The sequence below is a fragment of the Mus caroli genome, unplaced genomic scaffold (genome assembly GCF_978045245.1).
Source record: "Mus caroli unplaced genomic scaffold, Mus_caroli_1 scaffold_2, whole genome shotgun sequence".
NCBI lineage: Eukaryota > Metazoa > Chordata > Mammalia > Rodentia > Muridae > Mus > Mus caroli.
In genome coordinates, this window is record NW_028227257.1 from 94,975,893 (window position 1) to 94,999,242 (window position 23,350).

Here is a 23,350-nt window from a genome sequence, read left to right on the forward strand (position 1 = left end):
ACTAATTGCAGAATTAAATGATTAAAAGAGGAAAGAAATAAGAAAAGCTGTAGGCTATTTTAAAAGAACAAAATAAAAATTTAGTATTAACTTATATAAACATAAAAACTTACTTATTATAGGAGAAAGCTATGTCTACCTAGATTTTGATAGATTTATACATTCAAAGCCAGCATTCTTCTATCAAGCATGTTTGATTTGAAAATGAATTCTTGGCTCAAATACATAGGTAATGTAATGGTCTCTTGATACAGATCAAAATTGCTAGTATTTATTATGAACACCTAATGTCAAAAAGTTAATGTGAGGGACTAAGAACACAGCATTGAAGAGTGCTTGCAACTCTTGCAGAGGACCTGGGATAGGTTCTCAGCATGCACAGGTCTGCACACAACTGTCTATGACTCCAGTTCTAAGGATTCTAACACCCTCTTCAGGTGTCAGTGAGCCTTGTATGCATGTGGTATGCATGCATACATTAGGTAATACATACACACATACATATATATTATATGTATATATATGTATATATATATAATAAAATAAAAGCTTTTTTAAAAAGTAATGTTGAAAATCGGAACCCTTTCATTTCAAGAAGTCCTAATTATTCCCTCTTATCTATGTTTCCTTCAGATTCTTGATAGTCATGATACAAAGAAATACCACTGAAGTCACTGACTTCTATCTTCTGGGATTTGGAGTCCAGCAAAATACTCAGAGTATCCTCTTCGTTGTATTTCTTGTGATCTATGTAACATCCATGGTGGGCAACACTGGGATGATCCTCCTCATTAACACTAACTCCAGACTTCAGACTCCTATGTACTTCTTCTTACAAAACCTGGCTTTTGTTGATATCTGCTACACATCTGCCATCACTCCCAAGATGCTACAGAACTTCATGGTAGAAGACAGTTCCATATCATATACAGGATGTGTAATACAATTGTTGGTCTATGCCACATTTGCAACCAGTGACTGTTACCTCCTCGCTGTTATGGCAGTGGACCGGTATGTGGCAATCTGTAAGCCCCTTCGCTACCCCATAATCATGTCTCGGCAATTCTGTGTTCAGTTAGTAGCTTTTTCTTATCTCATGGGATCAATAAATTCCTCTGTACACACAGGATTTACATTCTCATTGTCTTATTGTAATTCCAAAAATATCAATCACTTTTTCTGTGATGTTGTCCCAATCATCAGCCTTTCATGCTCCAACATTGATATTAATATCATGCTTCTTGTTATTTTTGTTGGATTTAACCTGACGTTCACTGTGTTAGTCATTATCTTCTCCTACATATACATCATGGCCGCCATCCTAAAGATGTCCTCTGCTGCAGGGAGGAAGAAAACCTTCTCCACATGTGCCTCCCACCTGACAGCAGTCACCATCTTCTATGGAACCCTTGCTTACATGTACTTACAGCCTCCTTCGGAAAATTCTGAGGAGAATATGAAAGTGGCCTCTGTGTTTTATGGCATTGTGATCCCCATGCTGAACCCTCTGATCTACAGCCTGAGAAACAAGGAAGTCAAAGAAGGTTTTAAAGCAATGAGCAGAAAGTTCTTAAGATTGAAATCAAATCCTTGATACCGGGACCATCAAAGTGTCTCATGGACGTGTGTTTCCACAGTGCAGTAATTCTGAAACTGAATGTTGGGTTTGGTCTGGTGCTCTTATGTTATGTATTCTAATGCTAAATTTTGTACCCCTAGATCTAGTTGCCCCAAAAGCAAATTCTCATGTATACCAGCTTTTGTTGTGCAAACCTTGCTTCCCAAGTTCATTGGTCGATAAAAAAATAAAGCCTGTGATTAGGCATAGAGATAGGCAGGACTTCCTGGGACAGAAAAAAGAACTCTGGAAAAAAGAAAGAGAAAGGCCTTTTCACCAGGAGACATGAGGGGAGAAAGACATGGACTAAGGACCTGGAAGGTACAGCTAGCCATGTGGTTGAATGGTGATAGAAGGTGGATTTAACATAAATAAACTAGTTGAAAATCTTCAAAGCTAAGGCCTAAGCTTTGAAATATTAAAAAGGTCTTTGTGTGGTTATTTGGAGTAGTAGCTGGTTAAAGAATAACTGCCACCTTATTAATTGATTCTAATTGTTACAGAAGTCTACACAGAAATACATGTATTATTTAATATTATCTTACAGTTTAGGTAATGTTTTCTACACGATATATCTCACATGTATTACATTCTTAGCATATCAGGGAAATTATTTATGTCAATAATCACCCTCCTTTTTCTTATTCCATCTCTTTCTTGCCCTAGGAAGAAAAACTCCTAAAAATATTTTCTATTCCTCTATATAAAATGCATACAGGAGTAAATGCCTAAAAACTATTATGCATTTATGAAAGTCATGTAGATAATGCTTGTCATCATAGTAATATCTACAGAAATTCACTGAGGGTTACATGGAAAATTTTGAAGGAGGAAAAAGGAGAAATTATAAAATTATACTAAAATCACACAAGAAGTGGGTTTTTTTAGGGTAAAATGAAAGAAAAAAACAAATGTAATTTTAAAAATAAATATAAACCGTCAATGTAATGTTACAAAGTACTTTTCCTCTTTGTCACCCTGGGGACCAAATGGAGACATTTAGATTAGATATTGATCTCTTTTCACTGATTACATCCACAAGTATTTTATCTCTACACTGATATCTTCATAAATATGGCCCTTGAACAATATGAAAGGATATTGAACCTGATTTATAACAATAGATAATAAGCTTTTGTTAAAGACAAGCATGAGAAAGAATTATCCTCTCTAGAAATAAAGTATCATTAAGTAAAAGGCCTTATACAGAAAAAAATTTACTAGTCAAAAAAGACTAGCTAGGGGCAAAGGAGGGCTGGAAAGATAGTTCAGCAGTTAGGTACACTTGCTAATGAGGAGAAAAGTTCAGATCCTTGCACTTTCGTAACAAGCTGGGAGTCCTACATCACCTATACTTCCAGCTGTAAGGGATCAGTTACATCATTTTGTCCTCTACTCACTCGCAGATACATGCACCTTCACACATACATATACATATACACACAGAGAATCATGCAAACACATGAACAAACAAATTTAAAATGACTAACTGTAAAAAAAAAAAAAATTAGGAGGAACAGAAGGAGTGGAAGAGGACAAGAGAGGTTAATAGGGAACAAACATAATCAAAATATACTCTATGTTTATATAAAATTATCATAATGAAACCCTTTATTATGATTAACATGTGCAATTTTTATAATCACTAATGATTATTGTTTATCCAATTCCTATTAAGCCCTGGAGACCTCAGATTGTCAAGAGAGTATATATCCCTTAGGCCTCAGCTATAAACTCCCTGATGAGGAAGAAACATAGAAGCTTTAATTGACAGTCACCTCAACCAGCTACAGAGAGAAAAATCTAGAAGCAACACCAGAACATCAACAACAAAAAAATAAATGTCGTTTTTTTTTTTTTCCATCAGTTGTGATCACTGCAGTGTGAGCAGGAAGCAATGGAACAGAGGGAGAGTCCCAGCATGTCTCCCCAACGCCCAGAGGATGAACTCCATCATGGGTGAAGAGGTTTGTTTTCATCTGGCTGAGCACTTCCTGGGAAAGAAGGTAAAGAAAACATAATTGGGTCAACTAATAATCACTGTTTAGCATCTGTTATCACAGCCATTTGGGTGAGCTCACTCAGTGCTTGTCCTATGCTGAGAAGTTTGCATAAATTTGCTTGTTGGATCCTTGTATTTCTGCACAGCTGGCTCTATGTTTTTCTACTAACTCCTTTCAGGTTTTACATGCTTATAGATTCACAGGAGATTTTTAAAGATAATTCAAAAATTTCCACCCATACCTTTAGATGATTCTCCCTCAATGATTGCATCCTGCATAATAACCATAGGCTTGCATAATAACCCAGAGCTTTGATATTGGTACAGTAAACATATAGTCATATGGCATTTTCTCACTTCTTTCGATAGATTCTCATAACCTTCATGTTAGACAAGATATCAGATATCCAACAGAGATCTGTCACATCTTCCACTTAAAAACGCACTACCCCAACCACCTACTAGTTCTAATTTAAGTCAATCACTACTTTCACCTTTATCTTAAAATCTTGCCAACTTGATGACGTTATAAGTAAAATCATACACTATATGACCTTTTCAAATTAGACATTGCCATGGAGAGTCACCAGTTGCCCATGTTTCTTTCTCTCTGATTCTAAGTGCTGTTTCACAGTGTAACATAATGAGATTTGTTTAACCAACATTTTGCTAAAGAACATTTTAGCTGTTGACACTTTTAAATTATTGCCAATGAAGCTTTTTTGAAACTTTTTGCACATTTTGACATAAGCATAAGTTTTGTGTAAGCAAAATTGGCTATGGGTACAGGGACTGGACTGTATGTTTGCATTCCTTAAATACTTCCAAGTTATTTTGGAGAATAGTTATGACGTTTTGCATGCCCACAACAATCTATAAAAGACCCATAGCTCCAAGTCTTTGCTAGCTTTAGTTTTGCCACTGTTTTTTTGTTTGCAATGATGATGGCTGAGCAGCAATAGCTCATCATGCTTGGTATGATAATATCCCATCATGTTGATAATTTGCATCTTCTTAATGGCTAATAAAGCCTGAGTGGTTTTCATGTATTCATGCATATATTCCCCTGGTGAAATAGTCTTTTCATATATTTTTCCAATTTTCTAATTCGGTTTTTCTTTTATTCTTTGTGTGATTGTTTATTTGGTTTAGATACAAAACTTTTTTTATCAACTCTGCACTAAGGCTTTCATTTTCTTAACCAAGTTTTTAACAAAGTAAAACTTTACATTTTGAGAGTTCAATGTATTTGTCTATTTTCATTTATCTATTTTACTTTGCACATCATGAAAAAGAATTCTTCACTAGCTGTAGGACACAAAACTTTCCCTACTTTTAAAATGTTTCATGACTGTATTAGTGGATTTAAACATATTGTGTGTTTTGAGTTATTTTTATACAGTGTGTTGTTTGAATTGAGCATATATCATCATTCTAATGACAGTCAAATAATCTAGCAGTATCACTTTTTCAATGATTTTTGCCTTTTAATCAAAAACTAATGAATGCACCTGTCTTCAGTTTATTCTTAGGAGCCCTAATGTGCTTTCATTGTGTGCCTGTCCCTCCAATATTGGAGTGTTCGTTAGCATAGTGGCATTAAAAAAAATGTTCTGAAAGCAAGTGGAGTGCTACATGCATTTTTCTTCGTTTCATAATCATTGGTTGAGAATTTCATGTAATGTATTTTTAACATTTACCTCTCACCCAACTCCTCCAAAATCTACCTCTTTTCTTACTAACCTTGCCCTCACACACATAAACCTTGTAAAACTCATTAAGTCCAGTTTGTGTAACCCAAATATTTGGGATGTGTAGTCATCCAGTAGAGGATGGTCAAACTTGCCAGGGCCCATACCCATAAAGAAAACTGACTGTCCCTCTTTCGACAGCCATCAATTTGCCAATAGCTCTTCAACTAAGAGTTCACTTCATGGCCATCTCCTCTCTCCATGCTGGAATTTTGTCTGGCTTAAGCTATCCCAGGTCTTTTGCTTGTGTATCATAACTGCTGTTTGTTCACAGTTTTTTTTATTACCATCCACTGCCTCTGGCTCTTACACTGTTTTGCCCCCTTTTTCTTGATGACCCCTGAGCCACAGAAGGAGAGGTCATTATAGAGATGTGTTATTATGGCTGAGAGTTCTGTAATCTCTCATTCTCTGACCCTTGACAGAGTCTCTATGTTAACAGCCATCCACTGAATAAAGAAGCTTCTCTGGTAAGGGTATAATGCTAAGTCGCTGGGAATTGCTTTAATGCTATTTCCACTCTGCAAAATAATTGCAGTAGGTACTCTACTGGGGCTTATAACCCACATAGCCACAAAGTGGCAGTCCTTGACAAGCAGCCACTGGGTTTGGCAACCCAAACAGTAGGGTCTTAGACATGGGAAGAGGCTTGATTCATACACTTAATTCTTTTCTATTAACTGGTTTAGATATTTTACCTAGCTTTTCTCTTCAACGTCAATTTTTAAATAGTGCTTAAAACTTAATAGCCATGGTCACATCTGTTTAGTAATTGAGAAGACTGTTTCATTGTGGTGTGTGCTACAGCAGTGAACAGTGTTCCTTTTCAATATTTATTATTTCTCCTATCAACACTTTCTAATTTTCTGTATAGTAGTCTTATGTATACTTTATTATGTTTATGCTTAAATATTTCATTTTTTCAGCCACCAATAAAGATATATTTTAAGTCTCAATTCCCATCAGTCTCTATTGCCAGTATAGAAATGCTATTGCGCTTCATATGATCACCTTTATTATGAAATTTCTTCAGCTCCTTAACATAGAGCATTGTATCTTTTGCAAGTAGGGCAGTGCTATTTTGTAGTTCCTGGAATGTGTTACTGGGTAGAACTTTCCGAAGTTTGATGACTATCAGAACAGAATTGAGGATATAGTCACCTTGTTCTTGATCTTAGGAGGCAAGCATTTAGTCTCTGATCATCAGAGATAATTCCTGTAAATTTTTTACATTGAATAAGAACTGACAGTAGGAGGTTTTTGTACAATAGTGAAGAAGAATTGAATTTTTCCAAATGTCTTTATCCAGAAATTTATTTGATTATTTTTCTTCTTTCTGCAGTGAATGTATTTGATTACACTGATTGGTTTCCACATCTGAAACCAGAGCAATCATGGAATAAATCCCTCTTGATTGTGTATGCAATTCTGTATGTGTGTCCAAATTAAACATTTGATATTTTGGGTTTTTTAAATATCTTGCTTTCATATTCATGTGGGATTCTGAGGAGCTGTTGTATCTTTTCTGCTATTGATATCTGGCATTAAGGAATAAGTCACTCAAAATAAAGAAAAAAACATCTTTCTACATAATATTTACTTCCCCCTTAATTTTAATATATTCTCCAGGAACATATTTCAGTTACACTCATGTATTTTGTGTGCGTGCTTGTGTGTGTGTGTGTGTGTGTACACTTAGAGCATGATTTGTTCATTCATAAGTAATTCCTTTAATTATATGATTATATGGTATATATAAATATATATTTACTATAAATGTTTATATATTATGTCATATATTATAAATACAACTATTTCATATACAATATTTTATATATAATATATTTATTATAAAAGATATTGTAGAAATATAAATATATTTGAATATACGATTATTTTATTACATAAATTAAATAATATTTTACAGATATAAGTCTATATAAATTATAATTATATAAACAAAATTCAACTCTGTCGAGTATGCTACAGAATGAAAACAATATGTAGTGTTCAACACTAGCATATATTCTTCAGTAATTATTTCAGCACTAGCATATATCCTTCAGTAGTTATATTTCTGTTTATTATTTGTAGAAGGTGATGATAGGTTGCTGAGTTATTTGACTCAAAGGATAATGCTTTTTAATCGTATTTCCTGCTTTTTCCCATGGTGTTTATTTCTGTCTTCAGGCTTGGGGTATCTGTTGACCTGTGTTGAGTATTAACACTGTAAGTCACAGAAGCATTGTTGCCTGTGGTAAATTGATGGCCTATGAGTTACAGTCAAATTTGTAACTGATGATCTGCTTTTCAGAGGGCTCTGAATCAATGCCCATAGTTTTAATACTCCTTTGGGTCCTCTCTGGGGAGATCTAGCAATATCAGTCCCTGAACATTTTAGGAATTCTGCAAGATAAATGTAGTCAATCATAAGCTTTCTCTATTGCTGGCTTAGGATTTGATCTTCTTGATGTTAATAAATCAGTAATCAACAATGCTGATTCCATCTTTTGAGGTACAAATGTGTACTGTTATTACAAAATCATATATTTATGACTTAATTCAAAAACTTTTGTACATTTCATTGACATAACACCCCTTTAAAATAAGACAGACAGGGACTGGAGAGATGGCTCCATGGTTAAAAGCACTTGCTGCCCTTTCAGAGGGCATAGTATGCTTTCCAGAACATGTATTGTGAATTCACAAGTGCATATGACTCAAATTCCAGGGGATCTGAACCCATTTTCTGGCTTCTGTGGGCACATACTCTCTCTCTCTCTCTCTTTCTCTCTCTCTCTCTCTCTTTCTCTCTCTCTCTCTCTCTCTCTCTCTCTCTCTCTCTCTCTCTCTGTGTGTGTGTGTGTGTCTTTTTCTCTCTCTCTCTCTTACTAAAAATAATTTTTAAATCTTTAAGAAATAAACCATTTATAAAAAAGAAAATCCCTAAAATTCAGTGACATAGTCCAACAGAATTATCAGTCACATCAAATACTATGTAAGAAGTGCACAGTAAGAAGGAGAACTACTTATGCTCACTGTGTTACTGTGTTCCCCAAAGCTCACCTCTGGAAACATTTCACAAAGTTTCAGTGTAAAATAATCACCTAAATTATACAAAAATATTATGAAGCCACCAAAATTGTGTAGACCTCATTAATGCCTCCAAAAATAGTCTTTTCTATTAATTTCAAGAGTTTGAAGCACAATTAATAAACTAATAAAAATGAGTAAAATTAGATAACACTCTTGAGACAGTCAAAATTTTATTTGTATATTGTCATACACAAATGCAAATTCCTGTGTAATAGAGTAGAAAAGTATGAGATTTGTGTTTCTTACAATTCTATCTCCATAGTTGACTTTTCCATGAAGTATTCTTTAATTTTAAATGAATCTATTTCTAAAATACAGATGCAAAGCAACAAACCTATTCATTTATAAGTCTTTATTGTAAAAAGTAAGAATTTTTAAAAATCTGATGAATGATTCTTTCTTATTTTGATCATTTTCTTGATCACCCCTTTAGACTCTTGGTAGCTATGACACAAGGCAATGGCACTGAAGTCACTGACTTCTATCTTCTGGGATTTGGAGTCGAGAGAGATATTCAGTGTGTTCTCTTCATTGTGTTCCTTGTTATTTATGTGACATCCATGGTGGGTAACACTGGGATGATCCTCCTTATCAACACTGACTCCAGACTTCAGACTCCCATGTACTTCTTTCTACAACATCTGGCTTTTGTTGATATCTGCTACACATCTGCCATCACTCCCAAGATGCTACAGAATTTCATGGTAGAAGATAAATCAATAACTTTTAAGGGATGTGTAATACAATTATTTATTTATGCTGTATTTGCAACCAGTGACTGTTACCTCCTCGCTGTTATGGCAGTGGACCGGTATGTGGCAATCTGTAAGCCCCTTCGCTACCCCATAATCATGTCTCGGCAATTCTGTGTTCAGTTGGTAGCTGTTTCTTATCTCATGGGATCAATAAATTCCTCAGTACACACAGGATTTACATTTTCACTGTCCTTCTGTGCATCAAAAATCAATCACTTTTTCTGTGACATTCCGCCAATTGTCACTCTTTCATGCTACAACAATGACACTAATTTCATGCTAATTTTGATTTTTGTTGGATTTAACCTAACATTCACTGTGTCAGTTGTTATCTTATCATACATATACATCATGGCCGCCATCCTAAAGATGTCCTCTGCTGCAGGGAGGAAGAAAACCTTCTCCACATGTGCCTCCCACCTGACAGCAGTCACCATCTTCTATGGAACCCTTGCTTACATGTACTTACAGCCTCCTTCAGACAATTCCGAGGAGAATATGAAAGTGGCCTCTGTGTTTTATGGCATTGTGATCCCCATGCTGAACCCTCTGATCTACAGCCTGAGAAACAAGGAAGTCAAAGATGCTATTAAAGCCACAGGGAAAAAGTTCCTTAAATTGGATTTAAATTATTAAAATTCAGTATATCATATTCCTCAGTAGACTAGTGTTCATCTAGAATGTCCACAAACCATCACTGTAGCACATTTAGTATTTCAGAAACTGAAAATATTGATTTTGAAATCATACCCAGAGACTCTTCATCCCTAGAACATGTGAAAACATCTCACACTTCTGATGAGAAGTATATTCACAGAGATTATCCAAATACTGAGGAGTAAATGTGTGTCTTAAAGAAAATCTTAATTCAAATGTATTTAAGTACATAGCAAAATCCCTACTTGTACACTATCATTATCAAAATTAATGGGCATTACATACCCATTGTTTAAACAGTTCTGTAAATTATCTGCAATGATTTCCATTGCCCATTCTGTTCAAATTATTGCAAATAATCATGATGTTAAATAAATTTTCCTTTCTACAAAACATCTTTTTGCCCAAACTATCATCTCTGCTCTATATTTACACATTGATTGCTTTCCTTGATACTTTAAAGTACTTCTTTATATTGTTGGTAATCCTCTTGATTTAATTATCCCTATATTTGGGAAAGGAACTACTAGGAGCATATCCTATTTGTCTCCAATAGAGATAAATTTTAAATGAAGTCATCTTAAAACTTACAGGTAAATATCCACTTTAAAAGGCATATGAATCTCTTTTGTTTATATAAGTCACTATAAACTATAGAAACTCAGTGGGAATTCCTGTTGAACCAAAGAACCCTTTAGTCAAAAATCAGCCATTAGCAGAAAAGCTGTAGTACCATATTGTACCTCACATCAGTGACCTGAATGTATGTAGGAAAAACCCACTGCAAAGCAGTCTTTGTCACTCAAAGAGAATTGTTTTTCAGGAAACATCTTGATAAAACTATATGATATGCCTGCCATAGACACACATACAAAACTCTAGCCCCTAAATGTTTGTTAAGACAAAATATTCATTAGTATACACTCCTTGTTTATTTCTTTTCAGGGATTTACTAGTTGTGCATTAATCTAGTTGTTAAATTTTTATGTGTATGAATATTTTTGCCTTAATGTGTGTCTGTGCACCACTGGCATGTCTGTTGCCTATAGATGTCAAAAGAGACCTTCAGATCCCCTGGAACTAGCGCTGTGGGTGGTCATGAACTATTATGCTGGTGTTGCAAAGCAAACCCAGGTTCTCTGGAAAAGCAACCACTGTTCCAAACAGTTTAGCCATCTTTTCACACACACAACCTTTACATTGTTGCTTCAAAATCAATAAACAAAGCATGCACCCAGATGAACTGAATATGTCCATTGCAATAGACTATGTAGTACCTAGATCTCACCTACAACAAACTCATGATGGCAGATCATGATTTACGCATTCCAACAATAGTTCCTGCGTATTACTATAGATGCTCAAGTCTTCACTCAGAATTGGAAAGGGAGGTTTGAGTGATCATTCGATAAAGTCCTTCAGCTGTAAGCAAAAGAACCTGACTTTTAATTCCAGATCTCACTTGAGAAGCGCAACCCCCCACCCCCACTTTGGATACAACCCCTCCTTAGGGCATCCAGGTGAGTTTCAAGAAATTATACTTTAAAAAAAAATCCAACTATAAATCTGAGAAACTGCTAGTTGTGTGCTTTCAAAATAACAATTGCTGGGGAAAAATAGAAGAAGCAGAACTGCCTGGAGTAGGCTCTTGAACCATCCAAGCTGGCCATAAGAAACTCCTAGACCTAGTCAGCTACATGGAAATTGAACCATGCAGTTTTTAATCACAATTGTTCTGTAGTATAGCTTAAGGTCAGGGATGGTGATGCCTGCAGATGTTTTTATTGTTGAGAATAGTTTTTGTTATCCTGAGTTTTTTGTTATTCCAGATGAATTTGGAAATTGCTCTTTCTAAGTCTATGAAGAATTGAGTTGGAATTTTTATGGGGATTGCATGGAATCTGTTGATTGCATTTGGCAAGATGGCATTTTTACTATATTAATCCTGCCAATCCATGAGCATGGGAGGTCTTTCCATCCTCTGAGATCTTCTTTGATTTCTTTCTTCAGAGACTTGAAGTTCTTATCATACAGATCTTTCACTTCCTTAGTTAGAGACACACCAAGGTATTTTTTTCTAGTTTTTATTAGATATTTTCTTTATTTACATTTCAAATGTTATACCCCTTCCTAGTTTCCCCTCCGAAAATCCCCTATCCCTTCTTCCCTCCTCCTGCTCCCCAACCCACCCACTCCATTTTAGGCCATGACAGTCCCCTATACTGGGGCATAGAACTTTTACAGGACCTAGGGCCTCTTCTCCCATTGCTGACCAACTAGGCCATCCTCTGCTACATATGCAGCTAGAACCACCAGTCCCACCAGGTGTTTTCTTTGATTGGTGGTTTAGTCACAAGGAGCTCTGGTGATACTGGTTAGTTCATACTGATGCTCTTATGGAGCTGCAAACCCCTTCAACTCCTTACACCAAGGTATTTTATATTATTTGTGACTATTGTGAAGGGTATTGTTTCCCTAATTTCTTTCTCAGCCTGTTTATCCTTTGTGTAGAGAAAGGCCACTGATTTATTTGAGTTAATTTTATATCCAACTACTTTGCTGAAGTTGTTTATCAGGTTTAGGAGTTCTCTTATGGAATTTTTGGGTCACTTATGTATACTATCATATCATCTGCTAATAGTGATAGTTTGACTTCTTCCTTTCCAATTTGTATGACTTTGAACTCCTTTTGTTGTCTAATTGCTCTAGCTAGGACTTCAAGTACTATACTGAATAGGTAGAGAGAGAGTGGATAGCCTTGTCTAGTCCCTGATTTTAGTCGAATTGCTTCAAGTTTCTCTCCATTTAGTTTGATGTTGGCTACTGGTTTGCTATAGATTGCTTTTATTATGTTTAGGTATGGGCCTTGAATTACTGATCTTTCCAAGACTTTTATCATGAACGGTGTTGGATTTTGTCGAATGCTTTCTCAGCATCTAATGAAATTATCATGTGTTTTTTTTCCACTTTGAGTTTGTTTATACAGTGGATTAGGTTGATGGATTTCCATACGTTGAACCTGAGATGCTCCAGGACATATTCTGCTACCCTAAGCTAGCTGCACGCTGTCCCCTGAGCTTCATGATCTGACAACTACCCTGCTAGCTTCCACCAGTCCTACCTCAAAAGGAACATCCAGGCCTGCCACACCAAGAACTTGTAGTCCAAGGTTGCCCACCAGAAGCCTGCTGCATGGAGAACATTCAGATTAGGCCTGCCTTCTGGATATCTGCTACAACAGGAACACCCAGGGATAACCAGATAGCTAACGACCAGCATGAGAACACAAATAATGAGAGCTAGGGCAATTTGAAACCTTCAGAGCACAGCTGTCCCACTACAGCCAGGCCTGGATATTCTTACACACCCAAAGAGCAAGAAAATGACCTTAAATCCAACTTTAAAAAGCTGATAGATGCCAGGCATGGTGGCGCACACCTTTAATCCCAGCACTCGGGAGGCAGAGGCAGGTGGATTTCTGAGTTCAAGGCCAACCTGGTCTACAAAGTGAGTTCCAGGACAGCCATGGCTATACAGAGAAACTCTGTCTCAAAAAAAAAAAAAAAAAAAAAAGCCGATAGATGCTTTTAAAGAAAAAACTAATAAATCCCTTAAAGAAACACAGGAAAATACAATTAAACAGGTGAAGGAAATGAATAAAACAATTTAAGACATGAAACTTGAAATAAAAGTAATAAAGAAAACAGAATATGAGGGTGACTACTCACAAAAGCTGTATCCATGGAGCTCTCTGTACAACTTGGATATAGCTTACTAGATCAAGGAGTCCATGAAAAGAGTAGAGTATAGAATTTGAGTGAGCTGCCGGGGTCAGGGACACCACAAGAAGACCTACAGAGTCAACTAACCTGGGTCTATAGGGGCTCAGGAGGACTGAACCACCAACCAATAGCATGCTGTGGCTGGACCTTGTCCCCCTACATTTGTAGCAGATGTGTAGCTTGGACTTAATGTGGGTCCCTTTACAATTGGAGTTGGGGCTGTCTTGGACTGTTTTCTGCCACTGGATCCCCTTCCCTTAACTGGACTACCTTGTCGGGCTTCAGTGGGTGAGGATGTGCTTAGGCCTCCTGCAATTGGATGTCCCAGGGTGGAGTGGTATCCAAAGAGTGGGAGGGGGAGGGGGTTCAGCTTCTCTGAGGAGAAGGGGAGGAAATAATAAAGGGAGGAAGAATTTGTAAGGGTGTTACTGGGAGTAGAGGAGAGATGGAAAGTGGGGCTGTGATCAGGATGTAAAATAAATAAATAAGAAAGAAAGAAAGAAAGAAAGAAAGAAAGAAAGAAAGAAAGAAAGAAAGAAAGAAAGAAAGAAAAAGAAAATGGAGTTATTGGGTGTATATAAGGTTGTAAGATACTCTAATGAATGAGGATTATGGCCTTTTAAACTAGATTTAACAAACAAAAAAACAAAACTCTATTCCCCTCTCTTCTCTTCCTTTGCTTCTGAAGTTATCATGGGAATTTTTCAGTCTGTATCTCAGAAGTTAACCCCTGCCAGAACCTAATCAAGTTGATGTCCTAGTTCAGGCTTTTACTCTCCAAATCTGTGAAGAACAAATTTCTGTTGCTTAGAAACAACCTAGGTTATAGTAGCTTGTTATAGCAGCCCAGACTCTCTGAAATTTTTACACAGAGTGAAGGGCATCTGTTTCAAGTATTTAAAAATAGGAAAGCAGCTTTGGATGTGGGTAGTGAATAGATGCTGGATGGAATTTTGAGGTGCTGCTTGAAAAAGTAAAATGATTCACACCAGGACTGATAGAGATATGGAGAAATTTTATTTATTCTTGGAGCTTAAGGAACCATGTATTGGTAGAAAAATGATGGCAATGATGTTCATGAAGAAATGACTCAATGTGAGTTTGAAAAGAAAGAGTTTTAAGCCCTAAAGTATTTAGAGGGCAGTATATCAGGCTAAATGAATTATTCCCCAGATTAGGGATAGCAGAACTCACTTCCCTGATTCAATACTTTGTTTGGGTCCATTGCCTGTTTGTTTGTTTGTATCTTTCTTTCTTTCTTTCTTTCTTTCTTTCTTTCTTTCTTTCTTTCTTTCTTTCTTTCTTTCTTTCTTCCTTCCTTCCTTCCTTCCTTCCTTTCTTTCTTTCTTTCTTTTAATGTTTTATTACATATTTTCTTTATTTATATTTTAAATGTTAAAGCCTTTCCAGGTTTTCCCCTCCAAAACCCCCCTTCCCCTCCCCCTCCTCCTACTCACCAACCCACCCACTCCTACTTCATGGCCCTGGCATTCCCCTATACTGGAGCATAGAACCTTCACAGGACCAAGGGCAACTCCTCCCATTGATAACCTACTAGGCCATCCTCTACTACATATGCAGCTAGAGCCATGAGTCCCACCATGTGTTTTCTTGTGTTGGTGGTTTAGTCCCTGGGAGCTCTAGTGCTACAGGTCAGTTCATATAGTTGTTCTCCTATGGGGCTGCAAAACCCTTCAGCTCCTGGGGTCCTTTCTCTAGCTCCTTCATTGGGGGACCCTGTGCTCCATCAAAGGGGTGACTGTGAGCATCTGCTTCTGTATTTGTCAGGCACTGGTAGAGCTTCTCAGGAGTCAGCTATATCAGGCTGCTGTCAGCAAGCACTTGTTGGCATCCATAATAGTGTCTGGGTCTAGTGATTGTTTATGGGATGTATCCCAAGGTGAGGCTGTTTATGGATGGTCATTCCTTCAGTCTCTGCTCCACACTTTGTTTCTGTAAATCCTTCTATGGGTATTTTGTTCCCCCTTCTAAGAAGGATCAAAGTATCCACACTTTGGTCTTCCTTCTTCGTGAGTTTCATGTGATTTTTGAATTGTGTCTTGGGTATTCTGAGCTTCTGGGCTAATATCCACTTATCAGTGAGTGCATATCATGTGTGTTCTTTTGTGATTGGGTTATCTCACTCAGTTTTATATCCTCCAGATCCATCATAAATTCATTATTTTTAATAGCTGCGTAGTACTCCATTGTGTAAATGTACCACATTTTCTGTATCCATTCTTCTGTTGAGAGACACCTGGGCTCTTTCCAGCTTCTGGTTGTTATAAATAAGGCTGCTATGAACATAGTGGAGCATGTGCCCTTATTACAGGTTAGAACATTTTCTGGGTATACTCCCAGGAGTGGTATTTCTGGATCCTCTGGTAGTACTATGTCAAGTTTTCTAAGGAACTGCCAAACTGATTTCCAGAGTGGTTGTACCAACTTGCAATCCCACCAACAATGGAGGAGTGTTCCTTTTCCTCCACATCCTCACCAGCATCTGCTGTCACCTGAGTTTTTGATCTTAGCCATTCTGACTGGTGTGAGGTAGAATCTCAGGGTTGTTTTGATTTGCATTTCCCTGATTATTAAGGATTTTGAACATTTTTCCAGGTGCTTCTCAGCCATTCAGTATTCCTCAGGTGAGAATTCTTTGTTTAGCTCGGTACCCCCATTTTTTACTAGGATTATTTGATTTTCTGGAGCCTATCTTCTTCAGTTCTTTATATATATATCGGATATTAGTCCCCTATCTGATTTAGGATTGGTAAAGATCCTTTCCCAATCTGTTGGTGGCCTTTTTGTCTTATTGACAGTGTCTTTTGCCTTACAGAAGCTTTGCAATTTTATGAGGTCCCATTTGTCAATTCTTGATCTTACAGCACAAGCCATTGCTGCTCTGTTCAGTAATTTTCCCCCTGTGCTGATATCTTCAAGGCTTTTCCCAAAATTTCTCCTCTATAAGTTTCAGTGGCTCTGGTTTTATGTGGATTTCCTTGATCCACCTAGACTTGACCTTGATCTACCTATCTGTTGCTGTACCAGTATCATGCAGTTTTTATCGCAATTACTCTGTAGTACAGCTTGAGTTCAGGCATGGTGATTCGACCAGAGGTTCTTTTATTGTTGAAAAAGTGGGGGAAAACCTAGAAGATACTCTCAATAAGACAAAAGGGCCACCAACAGATTGGGAAAGGAGAACTACTCAGCTATTAAAAACAATGAATTTATGAAAATCTTGGGCAAATAGATATATCTGGAGGATATCATCCTTAGTGAGGTAACCCAATCACAAAAGAAGTCACTTGATATGCACTCACTGATAAGTGGATATTAGCCCAGAAACTTAGAATATCCTAGATACAATTTGCAAAACACAAGAAAATCAAGAAGAGGGAAGACCAAAGCATGGATACTCCATTCCTCCTTAGAATAGGGAACAAAATACCCATGGAGGAGTTACAGAGACAAAGTTTGGAGCTGAAATGAAAGGATGAACCACCCAGGGATCCATCCCATAATCAGCCACCAAATGCAGACACCATTGAATATGCCAGCAAGACTTTGCTGAAAGGACCCTGATATAGCTGTCTCTGGTGAGGCTATGCCAGTGCCTTGCAAATACAGAAGTGGATGCTCATAGTCATCTATTGGATGGAACCCAGGGCCCCTAATAGAGGAGCTAGAGAAAGTACCCAAGGAGCAGAAGGGGTCTGCAACCCTGTAGGTGGAACAACAATATGAACTAACCAGTACCCCCAGAGCTCAGGTCTCTAGCTGCATATGTAGCAGAAGATGGCCCAGTAGGCCATCATTGGGAAGAGAGGCCCCTTGGTCTTGTATACTTAATATGTCCCAGTATAGGGTAATTCCAGGGCCAGGAAGCAGGAGTGGGTGGGTTGGGGAGCAGGGCGGGTGGAAGGTATAGGGGACTTTCCAGATAGCATTTGAAATGTAAATGAAGAAAATATCTAATAAAAAATTGAAAAAAAGATTATATTAACTCACTTTCAGATGTATACAAATTATCTATACTTTGTTTCTCATAATTTATATATTATTGGTATTACAAATTATATATTTTATATTATGTTTGTAATGGCATGGTTTTAATATTTATTTATTTATTTATTTATTTATTTATTTATTTTATGTATATGAGTACACTGTAGGTGTCTTCAGACACACCAGTAGAGGGCATCAGATTCCATTACAGATGGTTGTGAGCCACCATGTGGTTGCTCCGTATTGAACTCAGGACTTCTGGAAGAACAGTCAGTGCTCTTAACTGCTGAGCCATTTCTCCAGCCTGACATATTTTATAGTTATAATTATTTTATACTTTGTTAAGGCATTCTAGAATGAAACATGAATTGAAACTGATTGAAGTACCACCGTTTCAGCATTAAAGTATTATTCCAATTTGCTTTGTTTTTCTGTTGCTTTCAGTTATTGCTTTGTTTCAAATGAAGACATCTTTTAACATTGATTTTGTAATGTATGTCTAAGTGTAATAACCCTCCTCTCTTTTATGAGAATAAAATGATCTCCTTTTTGGAGACTACTTTTTCGGGGGGGGGTTCACAGGCTTGCAGGCCCACAGGTGGAACAAGCTCTAGTCAGAGACAGCAAGACTAGCTAACATCTGAAAACCAGATGGCAAGAGGCAAAGGAAAGAACATACACAACAGAAACCAAGGCTACATGACATCATCAGAAACCAGTTCTCCCACCACAGCAAGTCCTGGATATCCCACCGAAAATGCAAGACTCTAATTTAAAAACACACCTTGTGATTATGATAGAGGACTCTAAGAAGGACATAAATAACTCCCTTAAGGAAATACAGGAGAACATGGGTAAACAGCTAGAAGCCCTTAAAGAAGAAAGAGAAAAAATCTGTTAAGGGATTATAGAAAAACACAACCAAACAGGTGAAGGAATTGAACAAAGCCATACAGGATCTAAAAATGGAACTAGAAACAATAAAGAAATCACAAAGGGAGAGAACTCTGAAGACAGACAACCTAGGAAAGAGATCAGGAGTCATAGATGCAAGCATCACCAACAGAATACAAGACATAAAAGAGAGAATCTCAGATGAGAAGATACAAAGAAAACATTGACACAACAATCAAAGAAAATGCAAAATCCCCAAAGGTCCTAACCCAAAACATCCAGGAAATTCAGGACACAATAAAAAGACCAACCTAAGGATAATAGGTATAAAAGAGAATGAAGATTCCCTGCTTAAAGGGCCAGCAAATATCTTCAACAAAATTATAGAAGAAAACTTCTCTAACCTAAAGAAAGAGATGACCATGAACATACAAGAAGCCTACAGAACTCTAAATAGATTGGACCAGAAAAGAAATTCCTCCTGTCACGTAATAATCAAAACACCAAATGCACAAAACAAAACAAGAATATTAAAAGCAGTAAGTGAAAAAGGCCAAGTAACATAGAAAGACAGAACTATCAGAATCACACCAGAATTCTCACCAGAGACTATGAAAGCTAGAAGATCCTGGGCAGATGTCATATTAGAGGAGTTATTTTTAAAAAGTGCTACAGCCTGTGAGGGGCTGGGACAGCTCTCCTGCTCTCACCCTCTCAGGAATGACTCACCTGGGCTTTTGCCATCAGGGCAACCTCTACTATGCTGCCCAAGTGAGGTGCAGGGGCTGCCCTCCAGGTATTCCACTGGGTGAGGGAGGTCAGCCCACCTACTCTCATGACCTCAGGGCCAGTCCTCAGAACAATGGTGGTAAGAGGGAAAAGAAGGGGAAAGGGCATTACCCTGGCACCCATGTAATTACCCTGACACCTCTGAATAGTAGCAGGACAGCTCTCCCTCATTCTCACCCTTGAGGCTGGTTCACCAGTGCTCCATGCCCCAAGGATCAGCTCTGTTAGGCTGTCCAGGCAAGATGCAGGGCTTGTTCTCCAAAGTGCTGCAGATGGTAAGGTATTGCGAGCTTTTGTGTCCCCTGGTAAGAACACGCTCAGGGCAACCGGAATCTTCTGCAGCACAAGCTTTATTGCTTACCCCATCAGGAGCCAGTGGCGAAGAGAGCCAGAGAGGGAGCCAGAGAGAGAGAGATGGCCAGAGAGAGAGAGAGAGAGAATGGCGGAAACCGTCCCTTTTATGGAGGACTGTCCTCCGCCTCGGACGTGTCGTTCCCTGATTGGCTGCAGCCCATCGGCCGGAGTTGTCGTCACGGGAAAGGCAGAGCACATGGCGTGGAAAGCTACCCTGGCACATGCGCAGCTTGCTTGTTTACTACTTAGAACACGGGTGTCAGTGCCATCAGCGCCATCTTGTAATGGTGAATGTGAAGGCGGCTCCTTACAGTAAGGGACATGGCTAGCTCTCCCAAACTCAAGAACCTGTGAGCATCTTTGCCGTCTGGCAAAGGTGGAGAGGGTAATGGGGCAGTATCATCTCTGCACTTTTGCCACCCAGCAGCAGATGAGTAACAGGGTCAGCTCTCCTGCCCCACCACCAGGACCAGCTCTACTTCTCTGCATGTGTGAGGCACAGGGCCCACTCTTAAAATTGCTGCCAGGAGTGAGAGATGGGCCCAGATCTCCAGAGTGTTCCATTTAATGAGAGATGAGGCCAGTTATACACAGCCCTTGGACATCCATGTAGTTCCCAGAGGCTCAAACAGGGACATTCCCATGTTCTCTAGTGGGAACATGAGCCAGGATCATCAACACACTGACCCCTGCCACTCCATACATAAGCATGGACCCAGATATGGCCCTAGTGACAACTTGTTCCTCTCCACCCTTGCGTTTCCAGTTCCATCTTTCCTCATAATGGTCAAGCTGCTCCACTTCTCTTTCTCTCCCATCTGAACACCACATTTTCACACATTGGGAAGGCTCCCGCTACATGGATGTCAGGCCCTAGGCAATGTCCTCCATCTATGCTGTAGATCATGGATACAATAAGGTATCCATGACCCTTCTGTGCTATGACCTTGAGGGCAGATCTGTGGGTGGCATGGAAATCCACAGGACTTTGTCTATCTTCCTCCTCCTACACTGCATCTGCCTGGATTTGATTGGTTTGATTTGATTTGATTTGATTCGATTTAATTTGATTTGATTTGACTTGACTTGATTTTTATGAGTCCTAGGTAGAAGTCAGTTTTGGTCACCAAGCCAGGCATCAAGTTAAGATGAACAAAGAACTGCCATCTGCTCTGACCCTGACTGACATAAGAACAGCACCACAAACAAGATATTTCTTTGCCCATTGCCAGGGGGGTAAAGTTTTTCTTAATAAACTTCAACTTTGTTTCAAAACAGCAAGGAACAAATAGCATGAAAAAGAATTATCTTTTCTAGAGATAACATCTAATGCATTACCATCTCTAGAAAGTATAAATCACTTCAGTCAAAAAAATTACAAATGTTGTTTATCCAATGCCACCTCAGCCCTTCTCAAGAGAGTCAGTCCCTTAGGCCCCAGTAATAAACTCCCCACAGAGGAAAAAACACTCAAGAGAGACTTGGTAGGCAATCAGAGAGCTCTGGCTCCAGTCAGTGAATTGGAGCAACTCTGATGTAAGTAAGACAAAGTAATCCCAGGCTCAACACCAGTTACACATCTTCAGTGTGTGAAGGAACTGACAAAGCAAAGGACCTTTGTCAGAGTCCAGCATGGCTCACAAAAGCAGGAGGGGGCTTTCCATCACTGGTGATGAAACAAAATGCTTAGGGCTTAGAGGGAGTGGGTGGGTTGGGGAAGAGGGCAGGGGGAAAGTATAGGGGACTTTCGGGATAGCATTTGAAATATAAATGAAGAAAATATCTAATAAAAAATAATCTAAATGTCTAGGAAATGAAATTAACATGAGAGCAAATATGTCGTTTTCCAACCAATTGACACTATATGCCTTTAATACATTTTGAGAGTTCTTTATGTAGCTTGGCTATGATTCTTTTTTCAGCAATGAGTTATGAACATCTTTATCCCATGGAGTCTGCCTTTTCAGACTCTTTGTTTTTTGTTAGTTGAATATTTTCATTAGGTTCGATTTACTTATTTATACCTATTAATCTATACTGCCCAATTTTTCTCAATTGTTACATCTTATACAACGTGATGAAACTTTTGCATATAATGTCTAAGAACTCTCTGCTATGTTCTCTGACTTCAATATTTTACCTTATATTATTTTACTAAAAAGTAATAGCTTACTTGGGTGATGTGAACATGCCTCTAATCCCAGCACTTGGAAGTCAGAGGCAGGCTGATCTCTGAGTTCAAAGACAGCCTGGCCTACAGAGTGAGTTCCAAGGCTAAACAAAGAAACCATGTCTTGAAAAACAAATCATGTCTCTTATGTTAGCTTTAAATATATGATCTATTTTGAGTTCGCTTTGATTTATGATGTAAATTTTATATTACGTGATGTTTACCCTGAAATGATCAAGCATTCTAGCGTCCTACTGAATGGCGTTTGCATTTTTTGTAAAAATCAGTGGGCTAGACCTATGTATACTGCTTTCTGGCTTCCTCTACTCTTCATCTGTGTTTCAGCTCATCCACCAATAGCACAGTGTTTACTTATACAATGCACAGATAAATCTTGACAACAAGGTTATTAGCTCACTATACTTTATTCTTTGGGAAGTCTTGCTTAGGGAGTATAACAAAATTTCCCTTCCATATAAATTATAGAATAGTCCCTCATATACCTAGAAAAAAATCTGACAGATTGGGAATTATGTCTATTGTGTATCAATTTCAGACAGATTAACATCTCATTATACTAAGCTTTTTAGACCACATAGTTTGTCTCTGCATATAGATCTTTGGTTTCATTCAGCTGTGTTTTCTGAGTTTCTACACACTAATCCTACACAGATATGACTACATTTATACCGAAGTATTCTACTTTAGTGACTCAAAAGGAGACTTTTAATTTCATCTCCCATCTTCCAATACTAGTATGCAGGGAGCTGATTTCTTTATAGTCATCTTGTGTTCTGAAGCTTTGCTGGAGTAACTTGGGAACTCTAGAAGATGAGGGTAGATTCCTTGGGATCTTCTGAATTGTTTATGTCACCTACAAATATACACATGTGTATTGTTCCTAACATGTATGATTTTGATTCCTCTTCTTCCTTCATTTTACTAACTTGAATTTCCATAAGCATAAGGAATGGCATTGATGGTCATGTGTTTCTCCAAGAAGGCAAGTATTCATATTTGTAGATATTCTTCATCAAATAGAAAATATCCCTCCTATTCATAGAGTTTGAACTTTTTAAAAGTCATGACCATGTGTTGAATAACGTGAAATGCATCTTCAAAAGTTATCCGACATATTAGGAACTAGGTTTCTTTTTCATACTATTTGTATAGGGATTATTTTCTATTTATCCATTTATCTTCAATTATTTTACTAATAAGTAAATATCCATTGAATATATTTAGCATAAATTCATAATCCATTGGTCTGTTGATCATCTAGACTGCTTCCATTTTGCTGTTATGAATATGAGAACAATAAGCATGGATGTGTAAGTCTATCGATGACGACAAATGTAGTTCTCTAAGTATGTGTTCTGGAATGCTCTAAATACATATTTCAGTAATTCTACTTCATTATTATTTTTGAGTTAATATAATTTCAACATTTTTTTCTTCCATTTCCTCCCTCTAA

General features: G+C 37.8%; 2 protein-coding genes and 1 non-coding gene across 3 annotated transcripts; 2 read left to right on the forward strand and 1 right to left on the reverse strand.

The window, feature by feature from the left end:
• Positions 1-646: 646 nt before the first annotated feature.
• Positions 647-1,594, forward strand: LOC110290330 (olfactory receptor 5AK3-like). The gene has a single exon (XM_021156854.2). The coding sequence runs from the start codon at positions 647-649 to the stop codon at positions 1,592-1,594; it is 948 nt and encodes a 315-aa protein (XP_021012513.1).
• A 7,319-nt stretch (positions 1,595-8,913) lies between these two features.
• On the forward strand, positions 8,914-9,858 carry LOC110290382 (olfactory receptor 5AK3-like). Its single transcript, XM_021156904.1, has one exon. The coding sequence runs from the start codon at positions 8,914-8,916 to the stop codon at positions 9,856-9,858; it is 945 nt and encodes a 314-aa protein (XP_021012563.1).
• Positions 9,859-20,799: 10,941 nt separating this feature from the next.
• Positions 20,800-20,943, reverse strand: LOC115030479 (small nucleolar RNA SNORA48). The gene has a single exon (XR_003836075.1). It is a non-coding gene; the product is annotated as a small nucleolar RNA SNORA48 (small nucleolar RNA).
• Positions 20,944-23,350: the final 2,407 nt, after the last annotated feature.

Coding starts and splice junctions, on each gene's coding strand:
- LOC110290330 (XM_021156854.2), top strand. CDS start 647: ATGATACAAAGAAATACCACTGAAGTCACTGACTTCTATCTTCTGGGA.
- LOC110290382 (XM_021156904.1), top strand. CDS start 8,914: ATGACACAAGGCAATGGCACTGAAGTCACTGACTTCTATCTTCTGGGA.